This window comes from Heterocephalus glaber, unplaced genomic scaffold (genome assembly GCF_053883595.1).
Source record: "Heterocephalus glaber isolate CG9 unplaced genomic scaffold, H.glaber_assembly_v1.0 deba00001724, whole genome shotgun sequence".
NCBI classification, from domain to species: Eukaryota; Metazoa; Chordata; class Mammalia; order Rodentia; family Bathyergidae; genus Heterocephalus; species Heterocephalus glaber.
The window spans coordinates 4,881,851-4,904,330 of NW_028258435.1; the positions used below are offsets into that span (position 1 = coordinate 4,881,851).

At 50.6% G+C, this 22,480-nt stretch overlaps 1 protein-coding gene and 1 long non-coding RNA gene across 2 annotated transcripts; one reads left to right on the forward strand and one right to left on the reverse strand.

The window, feature by feature from the left end:
* Positions 1 to 8,334: 8,334 nt before the first annotated feature.
* On the reverse strand, positions 8,335 to 9,036 carry LOC110346736 (uncharacterized). The gene is made up of 2 exons (XR_002390942.2): positions 8,695 to 9,036; positions 8,335 to 8,503 (listed from the first exon to the last, which is right to left on the reverse strand). It is a non-coding gene; the product is annotated as an uncharacterized LOC110346736 (long non-coding RNA).
* Positions 9,037 to 14,190: 5,154 nt separating this feature from the next.
* On the forward strand, positions 14,191 to 19,835 carry Cys1 (cystin 1). Its single transcript, XM_087199720.1, has 3 exons — positions 14,191 to 14,450; positions 16,557 to 16,609; positions 18,462 to 19,835. Exons 1-3 carry the CDS (start codon positions 14,220 to 14,222, stop codon positions 18,565 to 18,567), a joined length of 390 nt encoding a protein of 129 aa, XP_087055846.1. The 5' UTR covers positions 14,191 to 14,219; the 3' UTR covers positions 18,568 to 19,835.
* The last annotated feature ends 2,645 nt before the right edge of the window (positions 19,836 to 22,480 follow it).

Genomic DNA, 22,480 nt, shown 5'->3' on the forward strand with positions numbered 1-22,480 from the left:
TGCGCGGTTTAAATCCCCGCCGCGCGCCACTAGCCGCGAGAGGGAGTGGCCGGGAAAGCGGCGCTTCCCATTGGTCCAACTGGGCCACGTGCAGCGCGGGAGATTCAAGCGCGCGGGCGCACAGGACCCTGCAAGGAAGCAGGCACCCGTCCCGCGGGCCCGCACAAAAGAGTCTGAGTACGTCCCCGCCCCACAGTTCGGAAAGCGTCTTCCAGCCGGGTAGGGCAGAGGGCTTTGCGCACGGGGTTCCTGTGGATGCCTGGCTGTGGGGAGGGGTCGCTGCCACCACTCGGATCGGTGTCCCCGGGTAGGGTGCAAGGGTCCCCAGATCGGGCTTGAGGACCGTGCAGCCCGACGTAGGGACCCAGGTGCCGGGACTTGGACGGGTGACCTGATTTCTTAAGGGTCTGGGGTCCCCACTGGTGACCTGGGACTTGTAACCCGCCCCTTGAGGTTAATAAAGTGCGGAGACCACTGATGACAGTGCAGATTTTTGTTCGTTTTTTTTTTTTATCTTTTTAGTTTTTGGTACCGGAGATGGAACTTGGGTCCTTGCGCTTGCGCAGCAGGCGGCGAAACCACTGAGCTAAATCCCCGGCCCCAGTGCAGTTCTTTGTAAACCTTAAAGCTAAATGACAGGCAGGGCCCTTGGTGCAGGTTTCTGCCCTGTCTCTCGTCAGACTACTGTCCTCCGTCCGGGTCCTGCTTGTTTTAAAAATTGCAAGCTGAACAAATGTGGAAGAGTTTAGAGAATCACTGACTAGCTAGAAGCTCATTTCCGACTCACTGGACGTCAGAATAGCCTGAAGGGGGTTTTCAAACTCTGGAGGAGAGTCCGGGACCGGGACTCTGGGACAGTTTCTCTTTCGACGTGGCTTTCTGATTTGTCAGCCACATTTGCCCTCCGCGGGGCAAAATGCAGGAAATAAATGAAGAGAACGAAACATTAAGGTCGAGGGAAGAAATGATTAACCGGGAAAGATCCCACAACAGCACAAAGCCCCTTCTAGATAAATCGAGGGTGGGGAGGGAAGATGCTTCCTCATCCTGCTCCCTGCCACCGCCTAAAGTGTACATACCCGGGTTCAAAGCCTCACCTTAGCGTTAGAAATCGCCTCTTACCCAGGGACAAGTAACTCTTCGGCCCAGCACCATTTGTTTAAAGCAACTGGCAGACGTGTTTGGTTTCACTTGCATATTTCAGCACCCAAGTCAGGGAGTGGATGTTCTCACTGATAACTCCGTGGCTGATAAAACCATTATCAGATCTGACAATTCCAGTGCAATACCTAACTCACATTCCGGTTTCCTATAATCAATATCCAAAGTGCTGCTTCGGGTAGCTCTGTTTAGCTCCTGCCATACTCAGTAACTCTAGGAAGTAGCCAAAAATGATGGCCTCATGTTTAATTATTGCCTGATCACTAAAATAACACCTATCCATTGTAAAAACTCGGAACAGGAAGGGGAGGGGGAGCCAGGCCTGGTGACATAGGCCTGTGAGGCCAGCACTCTGGAAGGCTGAGGCAGGAAGATCCGCAAATTCGAGCCCAGCCTGGGGTGACTTAGTGAGATCCTGTCTCAAAAAAAAAAAAAAAATTAAAGGGGTTGGGGATGTAGCTCAGTGTGAAGGCCCCGGATTCAATTCCCAGTACCAAAAAAAGAAATAGGCAGGGTGTGAGGCGCCGTCCCCCGGCCCCCTTCGGGGCCAGGCTCTGCGGCTGCTCCCTTCCCTACACCGCCCTGTAGTTTCCTCCCTTCGTTTTCCGCGCCAGTTTTGACATCTACCTCACGATTGGTCCGGAAGACAGCAGACTCTGCCCCTTCCCGGAACTTCCTTGGCAACATCCCAATCCCCGCCCCGCGCTCCGGAGCCCAAACGGCTGGGCCGCAGCCCCTGGAGGGGCCCGCGTTGAACTTGGCCTCAACCCCGCGCCAACGCACCTGTGTCCCCAACCAGAGCGGGAAACCGAGCCCGGGTGGAGGGAACTTTGCCCAGAGCTGCTCAGCATTCCGTGTGTGCCAGACACTGCTGAGGGTTGGCATCTGAGTAGTGGTTGAAGGCTTGTAATCCCAGCAGTCTGAGAGGCTGAGGCAGGAGGATCACAACTTGGAGGCTACCTAGCCAGACCGTGTCTCAAAATAAAAACAAGAACTAAGGAAGCCGCCCCTGGGTTTGATCCCTAGTACTGCAAAAACGAAAAACTCTGAAAGATAATTTTGTAAAAAGATTTTTTTTTACCTTAGTAAACACACAAAACCTGAAATTTTCACCACTTTATATTTATTTGTTTTCTGAGACAGGCTGTCATGATATTACAGTTCAGGCTGCCTGGAAGTCAGTGATCCTCCTCTCTCAGCCTCCTGAGTGCTGGGACTATAGGCGTGTGCCACCACACCTGGCAATTTCATTCCTTTTTAAGGCTGAGCGGTACTCGTTTATGGATATATTGTTTTCTTTATGAGCTTTTCTTTCTGCTACCCATAGGCCCTTTCCCTTGCAGGGTTTTGGGGTTTCCCAACCACACTACAACTGAGAAGCAAAGCCAACCCTTCCCAATACTGTAAGCCCTGGCACTCTGGGAGGCTGAGACAGGACTATGGAAAGGCCAAGCCCAGGGTGTGCAATTTAGCAACTTAGCGAGACCCTGTCTCAAAATTAAAGAGCAAAAGGGACTGGGGAGAAGCTCAGTGTAAAAGTCCTGGGTTCACTCTCTAGTACTACAGGGAAGAAAATCAAAACTGAGAAGAATCTAAGGCCACAGGTGTGCAGTCCCGGAATTGGCCACTACTGTGGTGCCTTGGCTGGGGTGGCTTTGCCCTGCATGGCTTCTGTTTCCAGACAGGAGCAGGAGGAGGAAGAAGGTAGAGTTAGCTTCCGGAAAGGATGAGACACCTCTCCCGCATGCATTTGAGCAAAACGGTACTCCAGGAAATCAAGCCTGCGAAGACTTGGGTTTGAATTCCCATGTCTAATATATATGGGGTGGTATTCTCTAAACTTGGCTTGTTTATTTATTTATTTTGGTTTGGTTTGTTTTGAGACAGGGTCTCACTGTGTAGCCCAGGCTGGCCTCAAATTCACCACGATCACTACTGCCTCAGCCTCCTGAGTGCTGGGATGACAGGCCCAAGTCACCATGCCCCCCTCGTTTGATTTCCCATTGTCACTCATGTAGGGGCCCTGCTCTCCGGGAACACTGTGCCTCACCGTGCCTGGTGAGTCATTGTTCCAGCACACTCTGTCCCATCGTTCCTGTCTCTTTCCTGTCCCCACCCCACAGGCCTCCAATCCAGGGGACCTCGCTGCTCTTCGCCCTTCACGGGCTGGGGACAAGAGAAAGCAGGGCACTCCCCAGCCACCAGACCCCTGCTCCCCTGGGGTAAGATGAGGGTGTTCCAAGGCCAGCAGGGAGCTGGGGCCTTTCTGAGATCTGATGGCCTGAGCTCTGTGTGGGGACTCAAGGGTGGAAACTGACATTTCCTAATCGTCTTGGTTTGAATGTGTCTGATTATTAGTGGAACTAAGTAGGGACGTGCGGCCATTTATGTAATGTCCACTGCTATTGCTTCTCTGAATTTGCTATTATCTGTCCATTTATGAATTGGATTATTCACCACCTTCTTTCTCTTCTTCTCTTCCCCCCCCTTCTTCCTCCTCCTTCTTCCTTTTCTTTTGGGTTTTTTTTTTTTTTGTACCGGAGATCGAACTCGGGTCCTTGTTCCTTTTCTTTTCGACACAGGGTCTGGCTGTGTTGCTAAATTACACAAGGTGATCTTGAACTTGTGATCCTCCTGCCTCAGCCTCACAATGTGCTGGGATTGTAGGCATGGCCACTACAAAGGGCTTTATTACCTTCTTATTTACTTGTAGACCCCCATATATTTTGGATGGCATATTTTTCATATCTAAATAAATGAACAAACCATATATACATGCATACATACACACACGCACACATATATATGCTGGTTATACTTTCTTTGTATTTCACTTGTGTTTTTTCTTTTTTTAAGATAATCTTTATTTTGAAATAGTCTTAAAGTACCAGAAGTTGCAAAAATAGTAGAGTTCCTATCTACCCTTTACTGTGGTTCCCTCAGTATCTTACACAATCAAAGTACATTGTCAAAATCAGGAAACTGCCATTGATGCAAAAGTCTTAACTGTATTACAAACCCTCCTCTTTCTTAGAAACTCGAATCTTGGAATTATTTTAGATCTTCAGAGTGACTCTTTTTTGAGACAGGGTCTCAAATTGTAGTTCAGGCTGGCCTTGAATTCATTATGTGGCCCAGGCTGGCCTTGAACTCATGGCAATTCTCCTGTATCAGCCTCCAGAGTGCTTGGATTACAGGTATGTGCTACCATGTTGCTTTTTTATAGAAGTCAATTAGGTTAAGTTTGTTGAGTATTCTCAGTCAGTGAAGACTTGAATTAAAATCTTTTGCTATGCCGGGCGTGGTGGTGCACAACTGTAATCCCAGCACTCAGGAGGCTGAGGCAGGAGGATCACCTCGAGTTTGAGGCCAGCCTGGGCTACATAGTGAGTTCAGGGCCAGCCTGAACTACAAAGTGAGACCCTGCCTCAAAAAACAAAACAAAGGGCTGGGGATTTAGCTCAGTGGCATCGAGCCTGCCTGGCAAGTGCAAGGTCCTGAGTTGGATCCCTGTTACCAAAAAAACCCCAAAAAATAAAAAAAATAAAATCTTTTGCTATGATCATAAATTTCTCTATTTTCTTTTTTAATTTTGTCAATTCTTGCTTCATAAATTTCTAGATATGAGCCAGGCCTGGTGGCACACGGTGTAATCCCAGCCTTCTGAAGGGAGATTAGGGCGTGGCCAACTGGGCACGTGGGCGTGGCCTGTCATCCAGGACCCAAGTACCAGTGCAAAAACATCTAGGACACAAGCACAAGTGCAAAAACACTTGTGCTGAAGCCCCACACCAGGGGCCAATCAGAAAGTACTATCTTCAATTCTGGTGCACAATCAAGCAGATTTGTGATAGGGCGGCCTAGATCTGATCCGCCTGAAGACTAGGGATACAAAAAATGGCCGCCATTCACCTCCTGGTCACTGTGAGGTCACAGTGGCCGCTACCACTCTGCAGAGCGTACTTCTTTCCAACCGCCCATAAATGTAAAACCTTGTTCCCTGTTTTACGTATCTTAACCAATTCTTTGTTCAGGACACCAAAAATCTGGGGGGAAAAAAGCCATGGAAAAAGTCTGCGGAACCCCCGAGGCCAGTAACACTCTGAGAGGCTGAGGCAGGAGGTGTGCAAGTATGAGCCCAGGCTGGCCAACTTAGCAACATAGCAAGAGTGTCTCAAAATAAAAATTAAAAAGGGACGGGGATGTGTGAAGGCCCTGGGTTCAATCCCCAGTGCCGCAAAATAAATGCATTTTGAATTTTGTGTATGGTATATTCAGATTTACAGTTGATATACCCTTCTGAACAGTCAACCCATTCATCATTTTGAAATGTCTAACGGTATTTCCTGGTTAATTTGATATTAATACACTGTATCTACCATTTAGATTTCATAGCATTTTTAAATAAATGCTTATCTTTAAAATATATATATAAAGAGGGGTTGGAGATTTAGCTCAGTGGTTACACACCTGCCTCCAAACCATAAGGTCCAGAGTTCGATACCCAGTACCCTCCCCCCCCCAAAAATAATAATAATAAAAATATATATATATATAAAGAATAGTGTTGTTGGGCTGGGGATTTAGCTCAGTGGTTCCGGCGCTTGCCTCGAAAGCGCAAGGACCTGAGTTCAATCACCGGTACCAAAAAAAAAAAAAAAGAATAGTATTGTATATCTTTTTCTAAATCCTTTAATCATTCTGTGATCTTATAAAGTGTCTCTTTTGTAAACAGTATATAGTTAGATTTTTTGCTTTTAAATTTGCACTTTGGCTTTTAATCAAAAAATCTAGTTTTTAGTATTTAATATCTAATGTAGTTAATATTTCCACAAAAATTGCAGTAGTAGGAATTCAACCCTCTAAGCTGAGCTATATCCCTAGCTTTTTTTTTGATGCAGGGTCTTGCTAGGTCACCAAATTTCCCATGCTGGGGTCAGACTTGCAACCTTCCTTCCTGAGCCTCCCAGAATGCAGATATCATGGGTGTGTGCCATCACGGCTCAGCTTCTTGTTTTCTTTTACATTGAGATTTTTATTATTCTGTTTTCCTCTATTAGTCATATGTTCTTAATTTTTCTTGGTAGGTACTCTATGTGTTACAACCTGCATCTTTGTTATAGCATTATGTAAATCGAGGTTCTGAACAACACTAGAGCTCAATAATTCCATCTTGTATTATCATGTATATTTTGGAAATATTACCAAGTCCACAGGGCTTTTCTTTTTCTTTCTTTCTTTCTTTTTATTCTTTGTTTTTTTGAGACAAGATCTCACTATGTAACCCAAGCTGGCCCTGAACTCATGGTGATCTTCCTACCTCAGCCTCCCCAGTGCTGGGATCACAGGCATACACAACCATGCTGAGCTATAAATTAATTGATTTTTGTGTTATTGACTTTAGATCCAGCAACTTTTGTTAAATTTGTTACTAATTTCATTTATTTGTGAAAGCTTTTATATTTTTCACTCACAATCATAATGCCTGTGAAGAATCACAGTCTTATTCTTCCTACCCAGTCTTTACACTCATTTTTATTTTTGGTTCTGCTGTATGTCAAGCACCTTAAATATAACATTGAAATAAAGTGAAATAGTGAACATTCTTTTGTCCTTCACAATCTCAGTTGAAACTTCAGTATTTGACCATTAAGCATAATGCTTATTATTGCTTTTCTGTAGCTGCCCTTTATTGGATTAAGGAAAGTGCCTACCATTTATAGTTCATGAATTTATTAAATGCTTTTTCTGTCTTTTTTGAGAAGATTATGTTTCTTATCACATTTTTCCATCTGTTAATGCAATGAATTACAGTGACTGGTTTTTGGATTAAGTCAATTCATACATTTCTGAAACAGACCCAACATTTTACAGATTGCTGGGTTGCTCGTGTTTTGCTTAGGACTCTTGCATGTATTTTCAGGGAAGAGGTTGTCCTGAACATGGAACATACATTTTTGCATTGTTCTTGTCAGAATTCTTGTTTTGTTTTGTTTTGTCCTGTGCTGCAGGTTGAACCAAGGGCCTCTTGTGTCCTTGTTGGTTTGTTGGTGGTGGTGTTTGGTACCTCCGATCAAACTCAGGAGCTTGCGCTTACGAGGCAGCCGAGGCTCCACTGAGCTAAATCCCCGCTCCTTTTAATTTTTTTTTTTTTTTTTTTTTTTTGGTACCGGGGATCAAATTCGGGTCCTTGCGCTTGCGCAGCAGGCGGTGAAACCACTGAGCTAAATCCCCGGCCCTCCTTTTAAATTTTTAAAGGAACGCTTGCACTCATCTGCCTGGGTATACCCCATGTGTGGTCACAGACCCTTAAGCTGGATTTTGGGGAACACCATCCCCTACTCCCTCTACCCCACCGTGAGCAGAGTGATTACAAAATGAGACCCCAGCCTGCTGCTGCCAATCCTGCCACGTGTCCCGGGCTGCTCGCCTTGGCACTGGGACCTTCACAGCCTGTCTCCAGCTGGCAGGGGTACAGGTGCCCAGCGGTGTCACAGTGGGCGTTCTGCAGACAACTATGAGGCCCGGGTGCCGCCACGCCGGGCCTAAAATCTTAACCCCAGCGTTTCCTCCAGCCTGCAGCACAGCACCTTGCGCGAGGCAGAACCTAAGAGACACTAAATTTAGCACCCTCAATACAGGGCGCGATGCCCCCTGCCCCTGCCACACGGAAGTTCTGGGCCCCCGACTGCCTTCCTCGGCCTCCTGGACGGTGGTACCACTGCTGGCCACCAGGGGGGGCCGGCTTCCCGGAACCGCCCAGAAAGGAGCCCAGGAAGGAACCCAGCCGGTGCAGGGGGCATGGAGGTGTTGGGAACCGGGGTTGAAGGAGGGAGCTATAAGAGGGCAGGCTGCACGCTCTGGGGCCCTAGGCAGTAGCAGTGGTGTTCCTTAGCTAGGAGACACCCCGCCCCCGACACGTTTGGGTGTGTTTGTCCCAGTACTGCGGACTGACCCCAGGACCTTTGCACTGAGCTCCATCCCAGCCCTTTCAATTCCTTTTTACTTTGAGACAGTGTCATGCAGGCAGGACTCAAATTTGTAATCCTCCTGCCTCAGCCTCCCAAGTGCTAGGATCACATGCCTGCACCACTGCACCCAGCTTCCCCCATTTCTCACCTGTTTTGCGCTCTGTAGATGTCCGTGGAGCCGAATCAGATTGAGTACACAGAATGCGTTTCTCTGCTGATTTTATTTTGGTGCAAGTTCACTTTCAGTTTACAGAATCAAAACATATCTGGGGTAAGTGCTTGTGAGTGAATTAAAAATAACTTTCAGTCGATTTCTAGTGTCGATCCTTGCAAAATTGGAAATCTGGAAGATTTCCCCTTTTTATTTGTATCTGGGGAAGAGAAACAATAAGGGGAAGGGTACTTTTAACATTTTACCTTCAGGAAAAGCATAAACTGCTAAAAAACAAAAATAAGAGAACTTTCAGATCTAATTTCTGGTGCTTACAGAAGAAAAGAATTTAAACATTGGCAAGGCTGGTTTATTTACAGGAGCCTTTTTCTTTTGGGTTTCATAACTTACCTGTCCCCCAGGGCTCCAGGTAAGAATGCTCAGTCAGGAATGAAGGCAGAAATAAGCTACTAAAAACTGTAGGAGGTTAATATTAACTTCCTTTTCCTTCATGAAGAAACCCTGTTGTCTGGGATTAACTGGTGAAACCAGCCGGGTGAGATGGTTCATGCCTGGAGTTCTAGCTACTCGGGAGGCTGAGGCAGGAGGATCGCTGTGAGTGTGAGGCCAGCCTGCCTACACAGTGAGTTCAAGGTCAGCCTGAACTGCATAGAGAGACCCTGTCCCTCCCCCCAATCCCTACTTCTCATAAGAGATCTGAGGATAAATCAGTTAACTAATCAGCTGCAAGGAATGGAGTTGCCCTTCAAGGTTAACTATTAAGAGTCTCTTTTTCTTTAATGTGCAGATCATTAACTTGTCCAGGGCCCAAGGTTGAGCTGCTGGCCTTGCAGGGACAGCTCACTAAGGCCCGGCTGCTTGGGCCACTGGGGCTGGGCCCAAACTTCGGGCAGGCGAGTTGCAGCACCAGGACAGAGGACTCCCCGGGGACAGAGTGGGCACTAAGGGGACAGCAGCGACCCAGTGGGTGGATGTCGTTGCCCTCGACTGCATGGGCTCTGGGACAGGCTCACAGCTGGCCTGGCCTTGGAGCTGGTCAGCAGCACGGCAGGACTTGAACCCGAGGTGGCCTGGCCCTCAGGACTCTGCATTGTCCCTGCTGTGCTCAAATCAGTGAGAAATCCAGCGGGACAGACAGCTGGGCCTGCTCTCTGGATCCATTTCCAGACAACGTCCCTGTCCAGTATCTCAGATCTCCTCAAGACCTGCTTCCCCTCTTCCAGAACAGGACAGGAGCAAAGTCATTTTTGTGACTGACGCTGCCTCTCGCAACTCCTCTTCTACCCTTTTCTTTTGTCTTTTTTTTCCCTTAATTTTTATTTTTAGTCCCACATGGTGGCGCGCACCTGTGATCCGAGGACTTGGGAGGCTGAGGCTGGAGGATCGCCAGGAGTTCAAGGTCAGCCTGAAAGATATAAGGAGACCCTGTCTCAAAAAAAATTTTTTTGGGGGGGCTGGCAAACACAAGGCCCTGAGTTTGATTCCTGGTTCCAAAAAGAATGTTTTTAAATTTTTTTGAGTCCATGTTTGCAGTACATGATCACATTCCTCATAGCGAGTTGGTACATAGACAGGAACAGCTTCATTCTTTTTATGTCCCCTCCTGTCCCATCTCTGGTCCCCTTCCCATTTGCAAAAAAATCTACAGGGCCCAGGATTTAGCTCAGTGGTTCTGCTGCCTGCCTCAAAAGCGGAAAGTCCCGAGTTGATCCCTGGTACCAAAAAGAAAAAAAAAAAATCTACCTCTTGTATTTCCTATTAAACTCAGGACCTTGCACTTGCGAGGCAGGCACAGAGCCACTGAGCTAAATCCCCAGCCCTTCCTATCTTTTACTTTGGTCTTTAATTTATTTATACTTGGGTTTCTCACAGAAGAGAAACCGAGGAGACAAGCTGCGTTGCGTGTCCGATTTGGTTCACTGACTGTCCTTTGTCTTCATTTCCACGGGGCCTCGGGTGACAAGCAGGGCCCTGGGTCTCAGCGAGGGAAAGGGAGTAGCAGAGCCCACAGCGTAGATCCAGGCTCCCCTTTGTGGGACCTGTGTCCCCATCTGGTGGATCTGGTGGGAAAGTGACTGTGTCAGGGGAGGAAACCGGGTTGGCCGAGGCTTGACGCTGTCTCCTTGGCAGCCGGATATAAACTCAACCAGGTTCTTTGTGGTGCTGGGGATTGGACCCAGGCCCTCCATCCCCCATAACCCACACCCTGCCCACAAATACTGTCATCTGCACATGGGCAGTAACCCTCCTGCACCCTCCCAGGCTTATGGGAGGCTGAGGCCAGAAGATGGTTGAGAGTTCGAGGCCAGCCAGGATCACAGAGTGAATTCAAGGCCAGCCTGGACTACATAGCAAGACCCTGTCTCAAAGAAAAGAAAAGTGTTTTTATTTTGAGGAACACTCTCAAGTCAATAAGTTGCCCCTCAAACTTTTGCTCTTCCTGCCTCAGGCTCCCAAGTGCTGAGACCACAGGCATGACCACCATGCCGGGCTCCCAGTCTGGGCTTTTAGCAAATCTGACAGAAGCCAGGCCTCCAGTCATGGCTGTGCTGAACAGATCTCGGACTGGAGAGAAGGCGGGCCAGCGCTGCCGTTGCCCATGGAGGCAGAGGTATAGAGTCGGAGAGTCCTGGGGCCACTGTCAGGGAAGCAAAGGACGTTTGCCATCAAGTGATTAAACCTAGCTGGGCCCAGTTCAAAACAATCTTTCCTCCTGATTTAACACCCGTAGAGAGGTGCAAGATGAGATTTCCTTTCTTTTTCTTTTTTTGAAGCAAAACATTTATTGGTACCTTTTAGATATGAAATTTCTTTTTTTAAATTTTAAATAACTTTATTATCAAACACATACACAAAAATTAAAACCGTTCAAAGAAGAACAATGCAAGGGAAAAAAACTACAATAATATTCAAATACAGTAGAACTCAACCAAAACAAAACTGAGAAGCACCTAAACATTTTTCTGTATAACTTAAGAAAGCATCTCAAGCACCAGCAAGACACCAGAGGATGTGATTTGTTTCAGAAAGATCCCCAAAACCAACGTGGAGCAAATAGTGGTCTGGAAAAAAAACTCCAGTTAGCTAGCAGACTCCACATAAGCCAAGCTTCTCCCTAATTTAAATTTCGATACACTCATATGACACAGGGTGGAAACACAATTCAAGAAATATGTTATTAGGCCATTTCATCCGTGTGTATCCTTGTTTACACTTTCGGTTTCTCACACTAGAGAAACTATTCAGTATTTACACATGTGTGTCCTATTTATTTCAATTGAGAGTATGGCCCCAATGTGCATCCATTTAGCTATAAATGTCTCTAGTTTCTCGTTCTTTATGGCTGAGTAGTACTCCATTTTATTTAAAAAAACCACATCTTCTTCATCCAGTTTCCAGTTGATGGGCACTTGGGCTGCTTCCGAGCTTTAGCTATTACGAACTGTGCCGGTATAAAGATGGGTGCACATATATCACTGTCGTATGATTCTTTTAATTCTTTTTTTTTGGTACCGGGGATCGAACTTGGGACCTTGTGCTTTCAAGGCAGGCGGTGGAACCACTGAGCTAAATCTCTGGCCCAATTCTTTTAATTCTTTTGTGAAGATACCGAGCAGGGGGATAGCTGGGTCATATGGGACCTCTAAGCCTAGTTCTTTGAGGTATCTCCATACTGATTTCCACAGTGGTCTCACCAGTCTGCACTCCCACCAGCAATGGAGAAGGGTTCCTTTCTCCCCACACCCCCGCCAGCATTTGTTATTGGTTGATTTCTTGATAGCAGCCATTCTTTCTGGGGTGAGGTAGAATTTCAGTGTTGTTTTCATCTGCATTTCCCGAATGACCAGTGATGTTGAACATTTTTTCATATATTTATTTGCTGCTTTTACTTCTTTGTCTGAGAAACGTCTTCATCTCAGATGCCTATTTTTGAATTAGGTCTTTGTGTGTGTGTTTGTTTTTTGATACCGGGGATCGAACTCTGGACCTTGCGCTTTTGAGGCAGGCGCTGGAACCACTGAGCTAAATCTCTGGCCCTGAATTGGGTCTTTGAATTGGGGGGGGGGGGGCTGATTTTTTTCAGTTCTTTATATATTCTAGATCATACTCCTTTGTCTAAGGTGCCCCTGCTGAAAATTTTTTCCCACATTGTAGGTTGTCTGTTAGCTCTGTTGGTGTTTTCTCTTCCAGTGCAAAAGCTTTTTAATAAGATGAGATCCCAGTTGTTGATTCTTTGTGCAAGTTCCCATGCCACTGAGGTTTTGTTCATAAAATCTTTTCCTATAACAATGTCTTCAAGAGTTGTACCTAACTTATCTTCTGAAATTTATTTTCTTAAAGAGAAAATTTCTATCAGTAGCTTCCAAAGTTAACACTGCAGACATAGGACACTTAAATGACCAAGTAACAAACCCAGCCCCATCTCCTGTGTCTGGATGGTTAGAAATACATTTTTTGTTTTTTAGTACTGGGGATCCAACTCGGGACCTTGTGCTTTCGAGGCAGGTGGCGGAACCACTGAGCTAAATCCCCAGCCCCAGAAATGCATATTTTTTAAAAAGAAAGAAAAACTGGGTGTGATGGCTCACACTTGTAATCCCAGCAGCCAAGGAGGCTGAGGCAGGAGGATTGCTATGAGTGCAAGGCCAGCCTTGGCTACACAGTGAGACCCTGTCAAAAAAAAAAGAAAGAAAGGAAGGAAGGAAGGAAGGAAGGAAGAGAGAGAAAGGGAGAGTTATAAACACTTTCTTGTCCTCTTGATAATAATAATAAATGGGCCCAGGATTTAGCTCAGTGGTTCCGGCGCCTGCCTCGAAAGTGCAAGGTCCCGAGTTTGATCCCCGGTACCAAAAATAAAAAGATAATAATAGTAAATGGATATGGATTTGAGTCTGGTTATTTTATTTTCTGTGGCATAAAATTTTTAATATCTACTCCCGAAATGATAAAACAAGAACATTTCTTTCTAGGCTGGAAAGTTTTCACAGTTGTTCTTTGACCTGGTCTGAATCAGAGTTAGTGTCAAGTGGAGCTGTGAGGACTAAGCCCAGGACAACTGGAAAAATAAAAACAGGGAAAGGTGAACCTAGGGCTGGAAAGGTGGGTTTTCAAGGAAGGAGAGAACAGAAAGAGGTGACTGCTGCTTGGAACAGCATGGACTCCTGGCTTGAGAGCTTCTCTTATTCTACTTTCTAACCTTTTTTTCAGACAGAGGGTCTGGCTAAGTTGATAAATTGCCCAGGCTGGGCTTGAATTTTCATCCTCCTGCCTCAGCCTCCCGAAATGCTGGGATTACCAGCATGCATCACCTTGCCTGCCAAATTTCTAAAGTACTGGAGTCCTTTGTGGTTCTGTTTTTGTTTTGGATAAACAAGGACCCTAGGCCAGAATAATGATCAGTACCCCATCCTGCCCGACCCCAGTTGAACCTCAGCGCCATCCTTGGCCCCCAGGGGGTGGGGTCACCGCCCCTCGTTCAAACTGGGCTCGGCCAGGGTGTGGGGTCCCTGTGCCCTTGGGACATCCCCCCCATGCTCTCGGTCCTTGAAGACGCGGGGCGACACAGGGGCTCTAGGGGTGGCGCCCACCACAGCTCCTGCCCTTGGTTCGCACCCCTGCTGCACCCCCATCCCGGGCTGCACTCCAACCCCCGACCGCACCCCGATATCTGTCACACTCCGACACTCTGCTCCTCCGTGATATTTGCTGGATCCCCATCCCGGGCTGCACCCCAACCCCTGACTGCACCCCGATGCCTGTTGCATCCCGATCTCTGCTCCACGCGCATGCCGGGCTGCACCCCATACCCGCATCGCGCCCCCATTTCGGGCCGCCTTGCTGTCCCCCGCCCACGCTGTCCCCTCCCCTGTCCCCTCCCCCGTCCCCCACCCGGGGCCTGCGCGCTCGCCGGCGCCATGGGCAGCGGCAGCAGCCGGAGCTTTGGGACGCAGAGGCGGCGGGGACCCCACAGCCCCGCGGCCCCTGAGCGCGGCCCGGGCGCGGCGCCAGCGGCGGCGCCAGCGGATGCGGCTCCGGCGACGGCGACGCCCTCCGACGGCCGTGCGGAGGCGCTGCGCCTGCTGGACCTGCTGCTGGCCGAGTCCGCGGCCTGGGGGGTCCCGGGGCCCGCGGGGTCCCCGCCCGAGGTGAGTGGGGGCCACCACCCGCGTGTCGCCCCGATTCCCCAGGACTCTTTTTGCCGGAAGCCCCACCCTCTCTGCCTCCTCCCTGGCCACCCCCAGTTTTGGGGGACGCGCAGGTTGCGGCCTGGAGGGATGGGGGACAGATGTCCTTTGGGGCTCCTCTTCCTGGCCCCTTTGCAGCCTGGGACCCTGGGCTCTGGGCCTTTCCCTCCCTGGTCCCCGCCTGGCCCTCGGGGACGCCAGGGACTGGGGAGGGGGAGGCGCTGCGTGGCGCACCCAGGCCTTTGTGGGCTGGCGGGTTCCCCGTGTCCCCCGCCGCTTTGGGTGCTGGCAGCTTCCTTACGTCCCTGGGACACTGTGACAACAGCCCCGCTATTAGACAAACAAGCACGCACCACCTCTGTTTGGCCTTCCCGGCCCCAGGGGAGGGGACAAACAGGACCCTAAAGAAGCTGCTCCTTGGACCCCGGGTTTTGCTTGGCCATCACGCGAGGGGGCAAGGGGATGTGTGCTGTCGGCCACCTTCGGGCCCTCGCGACGCACGGACTCCCTCCCTGTCCCCAGGTCCGGGGCTGCCACAAAGGAAAAGAGAGGGAAGTAAAACCGAATTATAAAGCAGACGGTGTGGCGCACGCCTGTCATCCCACCACAGGGGAAGCTGAGGCAGGAGGATCGCCTCGAGTTCCAGGCCAGCCTGGGCAACTTAGTGAGAACCTATTTAAAGAAAAAAAAAAAAAAAAAAAGAGACGAATTATGTAACAAGATTCCTCTAGGGCTGTATCAGAGTTCATTACGGAAGCTCAGCAAGGACAAACGGTGGAGTTTCCGAGGAGATTCTGGCCTAGCAGGGAAGCAGTTCCCCCGTGCTCACTTTCAAAAACAGCAGGCACTCCCCCCCCCCATTCGCTAGTTGCCGTGGTGACCGCAGTGACTTCCCGGTGACCATTTGAGCACTGGCCAAGTGGGGGTTCGGTGCAGGTGCAGGCATATGGTGGGCTGGGCGTGGGTCACGCTAAGCGTGTCCCGTGCCACGGCCTTGGACCTTTACGTGAAAGCTGTGGGTGTCCCAGAAGGCGAGGGGAGTGATATTTTATGTTGGAGGAAGATTCTAGCAGCCGGACGTAGTGCTGTTCTGTGGTCGTGGGGGCTGCTCCCGAAGGAAGACCCTCGCGGATGGGCCCCGGGGTGGGGGACGTTTCCCAGAGCCCTTTGGAACCAGCCCTGTCAAATGCGGCCTGGGAGCGGGACCACCGTGGGGGCGCAGCGCCATCTGGTGGCCAACTGGGGGACTAGCAGTCAGGGAGTCTATGACAGTGTTCTCTTTGCTGTGTGTTCAAGTTCTACAAAAGGACATTTAAACCAAACAAACAGGTAAACCCAGGCCTCATAAAGAGACAATCCTTAGAAAAGTAGGCATAGTGGCCGGCGAGTGCCTGTAATCCCAGCGCTCTGGAGGCTGAGGCAGGAGGATTGCCACAAGTTCAAGTTGAGCCTGGACTATACAGCAAGACTCTGTCTCAAAAAAAATTTAGAAATGAAGGAGCAGGGCCAGGGATTTAGCTCAGTGGTTCCACCACCTGCCTTGCAAGCACAAGGGTCCTGAGTTCGATCCCTGGTACCAAAAAAAAAAACCAACCTAAAACTGAAGAAAGGGCTGGGGATTTAGCTCAGCGGTTCTGCTGCCTACCTTGCAAGCACGAGGTCCTGAGTTTGAACCCTGGTACCAAAAAAAAAAAAAGAGAAATAGTGTATGAAGTGAGGGCTTCTGCAGGTGAGGGTTGCACAGTATGCAAATGCACTTGACGTCACTGGACGGGACACTTTCTTTGTGCAGTTCTGGGGACTGAACCCAGGGCATTCACACTGAGCTATACCCCCAGCCCTTTTTATTTTTTTTATCATTATTTATTTTTTTGGTGCCGAGGATCGAACTCGGGTCCTTGACCCTTTTTATTTTTTGAGTCTTGCTAAATTGCTAAGTTGCCCAGCCTGGGCTCGAACTTGTGATACTCCTGCCTCAGCCCCCCAGGGGGCTGGGATGACAGGCCTGAGGCACTGTGTCTGGCTGTTGACCCTCTCTTAATGTCTCTGCCTTTCCTCTTTCTCAAGGTGTCCCCAGGGCAGCAGGCTGAGGACAACCCAGAGGGCAGCTGCGCCTCCAAGTAAGTATAGGGATTCGAACTCGGCCAGCCAGAGGCCTCAGGCTCCCAGGACTCTTCAGAGCAAGAAGCATCCAGCCCCTCACTCCTCAGTCCTCAGCGCTCTGGGGAAAGAGTCCAGCTGGGACACCCGGGGCTGGGCGAAGTCCAGGAGATTATTTTACTGTAAAGCAGATGTAGAGAGCGGAGGCCTCCAGCGAGAGGGCAGGTGGTGCCCAAGACACCCGCCCAGTGCCTGTTTCCACTCCTGGGGCTCAGAAACTAGGGCGACCACTCAGAGACATTTTCACTTCCTCCTGGAGGTCACTTAGGAATCAAGGGCTGAGATGTAGCTCAGTGGGGCCTGCACCTGGCTGGCAAATCCAAGGACCTGAGTTCAATTCCCAGTACCAAAAAAAAAAAAAAGAAATGTTGAGCCCTCAAAAAAATCTTCCTAAACCAGTCACCCGACTGTAATCCCAGGACTCAGGAGGTGACCCTCCTGACTCAGCCTCCTGAGTGCACCACCAAGCCTGGCACAAATCATGCTGTTGTGGATCCCCTTTGTCACCCAGGCCCTCTCCTGTCTACTGACCTGCCTGGCACTCTCCTCGAGGCCTCAACTCGGTCTCCAGGTGCCACTGTGCATAGAGCTCCATCCCAGAAGCCCAGCCCCACCCCCAGCTCCCTCCTGGGCCCAGACAAGGTCCTGACCTGCTGCCCCACCCCCTCCCGCTCTACCCTGCCCTAGCTAATTCATTCTGAAGCACTCTGGGAAGCTGACGCTGAAGGGTCACAGGTTAGAGCTCAACCTGGACAATGTAGTGATTAGCAAGATCCTGTTTCAGAATGAAAAATAAAAATAGGGCTGGGGCTGGGTTTGGTGTCCATGCCTTTAATCTCAGCACTTGGGAGCCTGAGGCAGGAGGATCTCTGAGAGCTCAAGGCCAGCCTGACCTACATATCGAGACCATGTCTCAAAAAAAAAGGTCTGGTGACACAGCACAGTATAAGGGCCCTAGGTTCAATCCCAGTACCAAAACAACAACAACAACAACAACAACCCGAACAGAACAAAAAACCATCAGATACATACCAGATAGGTATGGGATAAAGTCAACACAGCAAGTCTGCAATTCTTCTGTCTTTTTTCGTTTTACACTTGTTGAGTGTATGATTTCAACTTCTGTGTATACTTGAGCTCTTTCATAATAAAATACTGAAGAAAAGCCTTCAAAACTGGGTCGCAGTTTCCCCTCCTCTCCTGAAACACCTCCCCACTGCCCCTCACACTCTGCTGCCTGTCCACTCCCCTGCACCCTCCCTGGGTGGCACCAGTGACCCAGTTTAGTATGCACTTGCTCTCAGGCTAGCAGTCTCCCCCGAGCTCTACACCCCATCCTGGGCAGGGGCCCAGAAGCCGCAGACTGGACCCAGCAGCCAGGGGAGTCCTGGGTACTGGGGCTGTTCCCACAGGGCTGGCCTGGCCCTGAAGTGTTCGAGCGGGGCAGCTGGGCAGCTGGGGACTGGAAACCGGCTGTGGGCATTCTAGATACCCGTCTACATGCACTGTGGCAGGTGCCCAGAAGGAGAGGGCTCTTCCCATTTTCCCAGGGGAAACATGGGGCAGAATTTGCCCATGGTTGGAGGGCCAGGAAATTCTAGAAAATTCTCTTGAGCTCACTGTGTAACCCAGGCTGGCCTCAAACTCTGACAGCCTCCCGCCTCAGCCTCCTGAGTGCTGGGATGACAGACATGTGCCACCACACCTGCTCAGCGTGGGTTTTAGGATTGAGTCACCACAGACATGGCATTTGCCAGTTAGATGCCAGCATCATGGTGACATCTTACCTGCATCCCTGTTTCTCGCCTGCAGAGCCCCAGACAACAGCCCCAGGCGGGTGGCGAGGCGGAAATCCATCTCCTATGACCTGGCGGAGGAGGAGCTGATGGTCAGCATCGAGCGGGAGTACAGCTGCTGAGGCCGCACGCGGTGGCTGTCCCTGGTCACGTCTGTCCCCAGCCCGGGCTCGGTGCCGCAGAGCCACCTCCAGACTCGGATTGGCCTGTGCAGACTCACGCTCCTGCGGCCACTGCTGGAGGGTCTGGGGACAGGCGTGTGGCCCCTCCCAGCCACCCAGGAGCCAGGGACTCTCTTCTTCTGTGACTGCTGTCCAGGGGCGAGGGCCATGGAACCTGCACACAGCAGTTTTCACCGAAGCCAGAGTTTCCCGGCCAGCACAGCCTCAGGACACAGCCTTCAGCCAGACATCCCCACCTGGGACCCTTGGCAGTTGCGCGCAGACAGGTGTGCTACGAACTTCTGTGACCAGGCACCGGAGTGGCTTTGGTTGGAGCTCCACGGAACTCCTAGGCCCTAATCTCTGGTTTCTTATTGCACAAACCTTTCACCTTTTACTAAGCCCAAAGCACCCCTTTTGGTAGAAAGATGAAAGCCACTGCTATTTTAATAATACAAGCACGTACTTTAAAAGAAGTTGGAAAACAAAAAGTTGAATTTTTCTCTCTTTTTTTTTGGTACTGGGGATGGAACTTGGGTCCTTGTGCTTTTGAGGCACCAAGCTACATCCCTGGCCCGAATTTTTATTTCTTAAAGTGGGACTGGTGGCGCACGCCTGTGATCCCAACACTCAGGAGGCTGAGGTGGGAGGATCACCCCGAGTTTTGAGGCTAGCCTGGGCTACACAGTGAGTTCAAGGCCAGCCTGGAGTACACTGCAAGACTCTAGCCCAAAACAACAAAATAAATAAGATTTTAAAAAATCAAAATTTTATTTCTTACCACCAGATGAATCAGGCTTTGAACTTGCTGATATACATGTTTACAATTTGACGTCACGGTTTTGTTAACACAGGGCACTTAGGCTGGCTTCCAGTGCGACCCTCATACAACCCTTCATGGGATCAAAGTGTAGGGAGGAGAGAAAATCTCCCAGAGTGGTCGCCCTCTGTGATGGCAGAGTGTACGTCCTCATGGGAAGGGGCACCCACGCTGTTCTCAGAGGTTTGTTCGTTTCTGGTTTTTTCTTTTTTGTAGCAGGGGATTGAGCCCAGGGCCTTTTCACTCAGCTACACGCCTTTTTATTTGGGGAGACAAGGTGTCACTAAATTGTCCAGGATGGGCTCTTGAATCTGTGATCCTCCTGCCTCAGCTTCCCAGAGTGCACCACCATGACGAGTTGAAATAATATGATTAACTTTCACTGACTAAAGCCCAAGTTACAGAAATGGCTTGAAGTGGCTGTGGTTTCTTTTGGAGAGTTCTTTTTTTTCCCCTCCCTGTTTTTTTTTTTTCTTCTTTGAGACAGGGTCTCACTGTGTAGCCCAGGTTGGCTAGAACTCAAGGTGATCCTCCTGCCTCAGCCTCCCCAGTGCTGCTGCCCCAGCACTTCACATGTGCTCACCACCACACCCAGCTTCTCTTTTAAAATTTTCTTAGCAAATACAGAGTTCGCCCCAAGCCAGGTTCCATAGTGTGGGGCAGAGGTAGCCAGGCTGGGCTGAACAGGACACCAGGTGCCCAGGCAGGGCCAGAGCACTGCAGAGGGGCACCATGTGACCTTATGGGACCCTACTTTATCAGCCATCCTCCAGGGGGCTCCATGGAGCCTCAGCTCCTGCTCTGGTGACAGTGACCCATGAAACTCTGGGGTGAGGTGCAGCCAGGCTGCCTGCACCCTGCTGCAACCCCCTCGGTCTTAGATTGAGCCCTTGCACCATCACAGGGTGCAGCTCCTGTCCCTTCCCTCCCGCCTCCCTGCCTGGTTGTGGGGAGGCCCCCTGTGTCCTCCCAGCTTGTGTGGTGGGGCTGCTCCTTGCCTATGGGTGGCGATCCCAGGAGTCCAGCCCGGAGGGACACAATGATGTTCCTCTAGGACACCGAGACCACAACACCGGTTCTCAAGTCCCTCCATCCCACTAGCAGGAACCTGGTACTTCTACTTCAAGGGCAGTATTGCATTAGCTTTCTTGGGGCTGGAACACGGCGTCCCATGCCCACAGCTGAGGGGAGGAGAGGATGGATCTGCCTCACGGTCTCAGGGGATGCAGTCCATGGCTGGCTGGTCCAAGGCAGGAGCATCTTGGCGGAAGGGCGTGGGGGAGCAGAGAAGGGGAAGCCAGAGAGGAAGTGGGAGGAACTAAGTACAGTACCTAAGGGCACAACTCCACATCACCCAGACACACCCAGAAGTGTGCTCCAGCCATCCCAAAGCCAATCAAGTTGACCCTGTACCCCCACTGCTACAAGTATTCCTGAGGCTTCTGGGGTCACTGTCACCTGAGCAGGGAAGCCAGAGTCTCAGGGAATTCAGGGCACACACCCTCTCCCTGGGGTGCTGTGGTAGGGGCGGCCCACAGAAAAACTGCCTGGGCACCTGTGTCCCAACTGCATCCCACACACAGGCCCAGGGTGGGCCCAGCCACATGGTGCTCGCACTTTGAGCACATTCTGCTCTCTCCAAGAGTCCTATTCTCTTGGGTTTGTTTGTTTGTTTGTTTTTTTAAGTACTAGGGATCGAACTCAGGACCTTTTGCTTGTGAGGCAGGCACGGTGCCACTGAGCTAAATTCCTGGCCCTTTGTTTGGTTTTTTGAGCCAGGGTCTCAATACATAGTTCAGGCTGGCCTCAAACTCAGAATGATTCTCCTGCCTCAGCCTCCCAAGTGCTAAACTCTCTCAGGCTGACTCTTTTACTCCCCTGGGGGGGCAAGCGTTACTGGCAGAGCAAGACGTGCCTGAGCCTGGATTTGCTCACCTGAGAGGATTGCTCCAAGTCCCGGCATCCTCCTGCGACCTCCCAGCACAGGCTTAGGAACTCATGATGAATCTGGAAAGACTCAGGAAGGGTGAAGTGGGCAGAGGGGGAGCAGGTTCAGAGACGGAGGGCCATGGCTGGGGAGTGAAGCCCGGGTGGCAGGTGCTGGGGTCCAGCGGGAGCCCCTCAGGGCACGCTCTGCACCCCTTGCAGGCTGCACAGTGTGCAGTCCTCTTCTTCCCTCCTTCCGAAGGTGCGGTCCAGGCAGACATTCTGCCCACTCCCCCAGAAGAAGCACAGCTACGCAGGGGCTCCCCGCCTGAGTGGCCACAGCAGCAGCAGCTGGGTAGGCTGCGGCAGGCTGGGGCTCTGAGCCCTGCAGGCATTCCGTTTCCGCTGGGAGCGATGGAATGTCCCCTGTGGGTGCCGCAGGTGCCAGGCACAGCCTGTGCCCTGGTTTTTCTTTTCTGCTCGTGTTGCTGGGGATCAAACTGAGGGCCTCCACACAGCTGGATCCCCAGCCCATTTTTATTTTTTGAGTCAGGGTCTCACTAAATCACTAAGTTGCCCAGCTGTGCACAAACTCTCAACCCTCCCAAGTGCTGGGACCACAGCTGGCGGACCTGGTTTTCCAGGTGGCCACAGGGCTGCTGTGCAGAGAAGCAGAGAAACAAAGAGGGCCGGCAATGGTCCAGGTGATGTGATGGGAGCCTGGGCCAGTGACAGCAGATGAGGAGCAGGGCTAACACTGGACATTCTGCAAGGAGCCAGGGTCAGTGAGTGCAGCACGGGGCGCAGGGAGAGGGCGCAGGGGCCCAAGGTCTCGGCCAGGACCAGCAGGATGCGTGGAGTCAAGTGCAGCAGAGCAAGCATGGGGAGGGGAGGACTCGACCCTTGTGAGTTGGAGGTGCTGAATCGACAGTGTCCAGTGGACAGTCAGGGAAGCCAGGCGTGGTGGCGTATGCTTGTAACGAGGACAGCCACCTCTTGGGAGGGTGAAGCAGGAGGATCGCAAATCACAGCCCAGTCTGGACTACACAGTAAGACCATCTCAAAAAAAGGACAGGAAGGTGGAAGGGCTGGGGATTTAGCTCAGTGGTTCTGGGGCTTGCCTCGAAA

Excerpts from the sequence above, each read along its gene's own strand:
- Cys1 (XM_087199720.1), top strand. The coding sequence starts at position 14,220 with ATGGGCAGCGGCAGCAGCCGGAGCTTTGGGACGCAGAGGCGGCGGGGA. Across the intron at positions 14,451-16,556 it reads CCGCGGGGTCCCCGCCCGAG|GTGTCCCCAGGGCAGCAGGC; the intron begins GTGAGTGGGGGC and ends CTCTTTCTCAAG. Across the intron at positions 16,610-18,461 it reads GAGGGCAGCTGCGCCTCCAA|AGCCCCAGACAACAGCCCCA; the intron begins GTAAGTATAGGG and ends TCTCGCCTGCAG.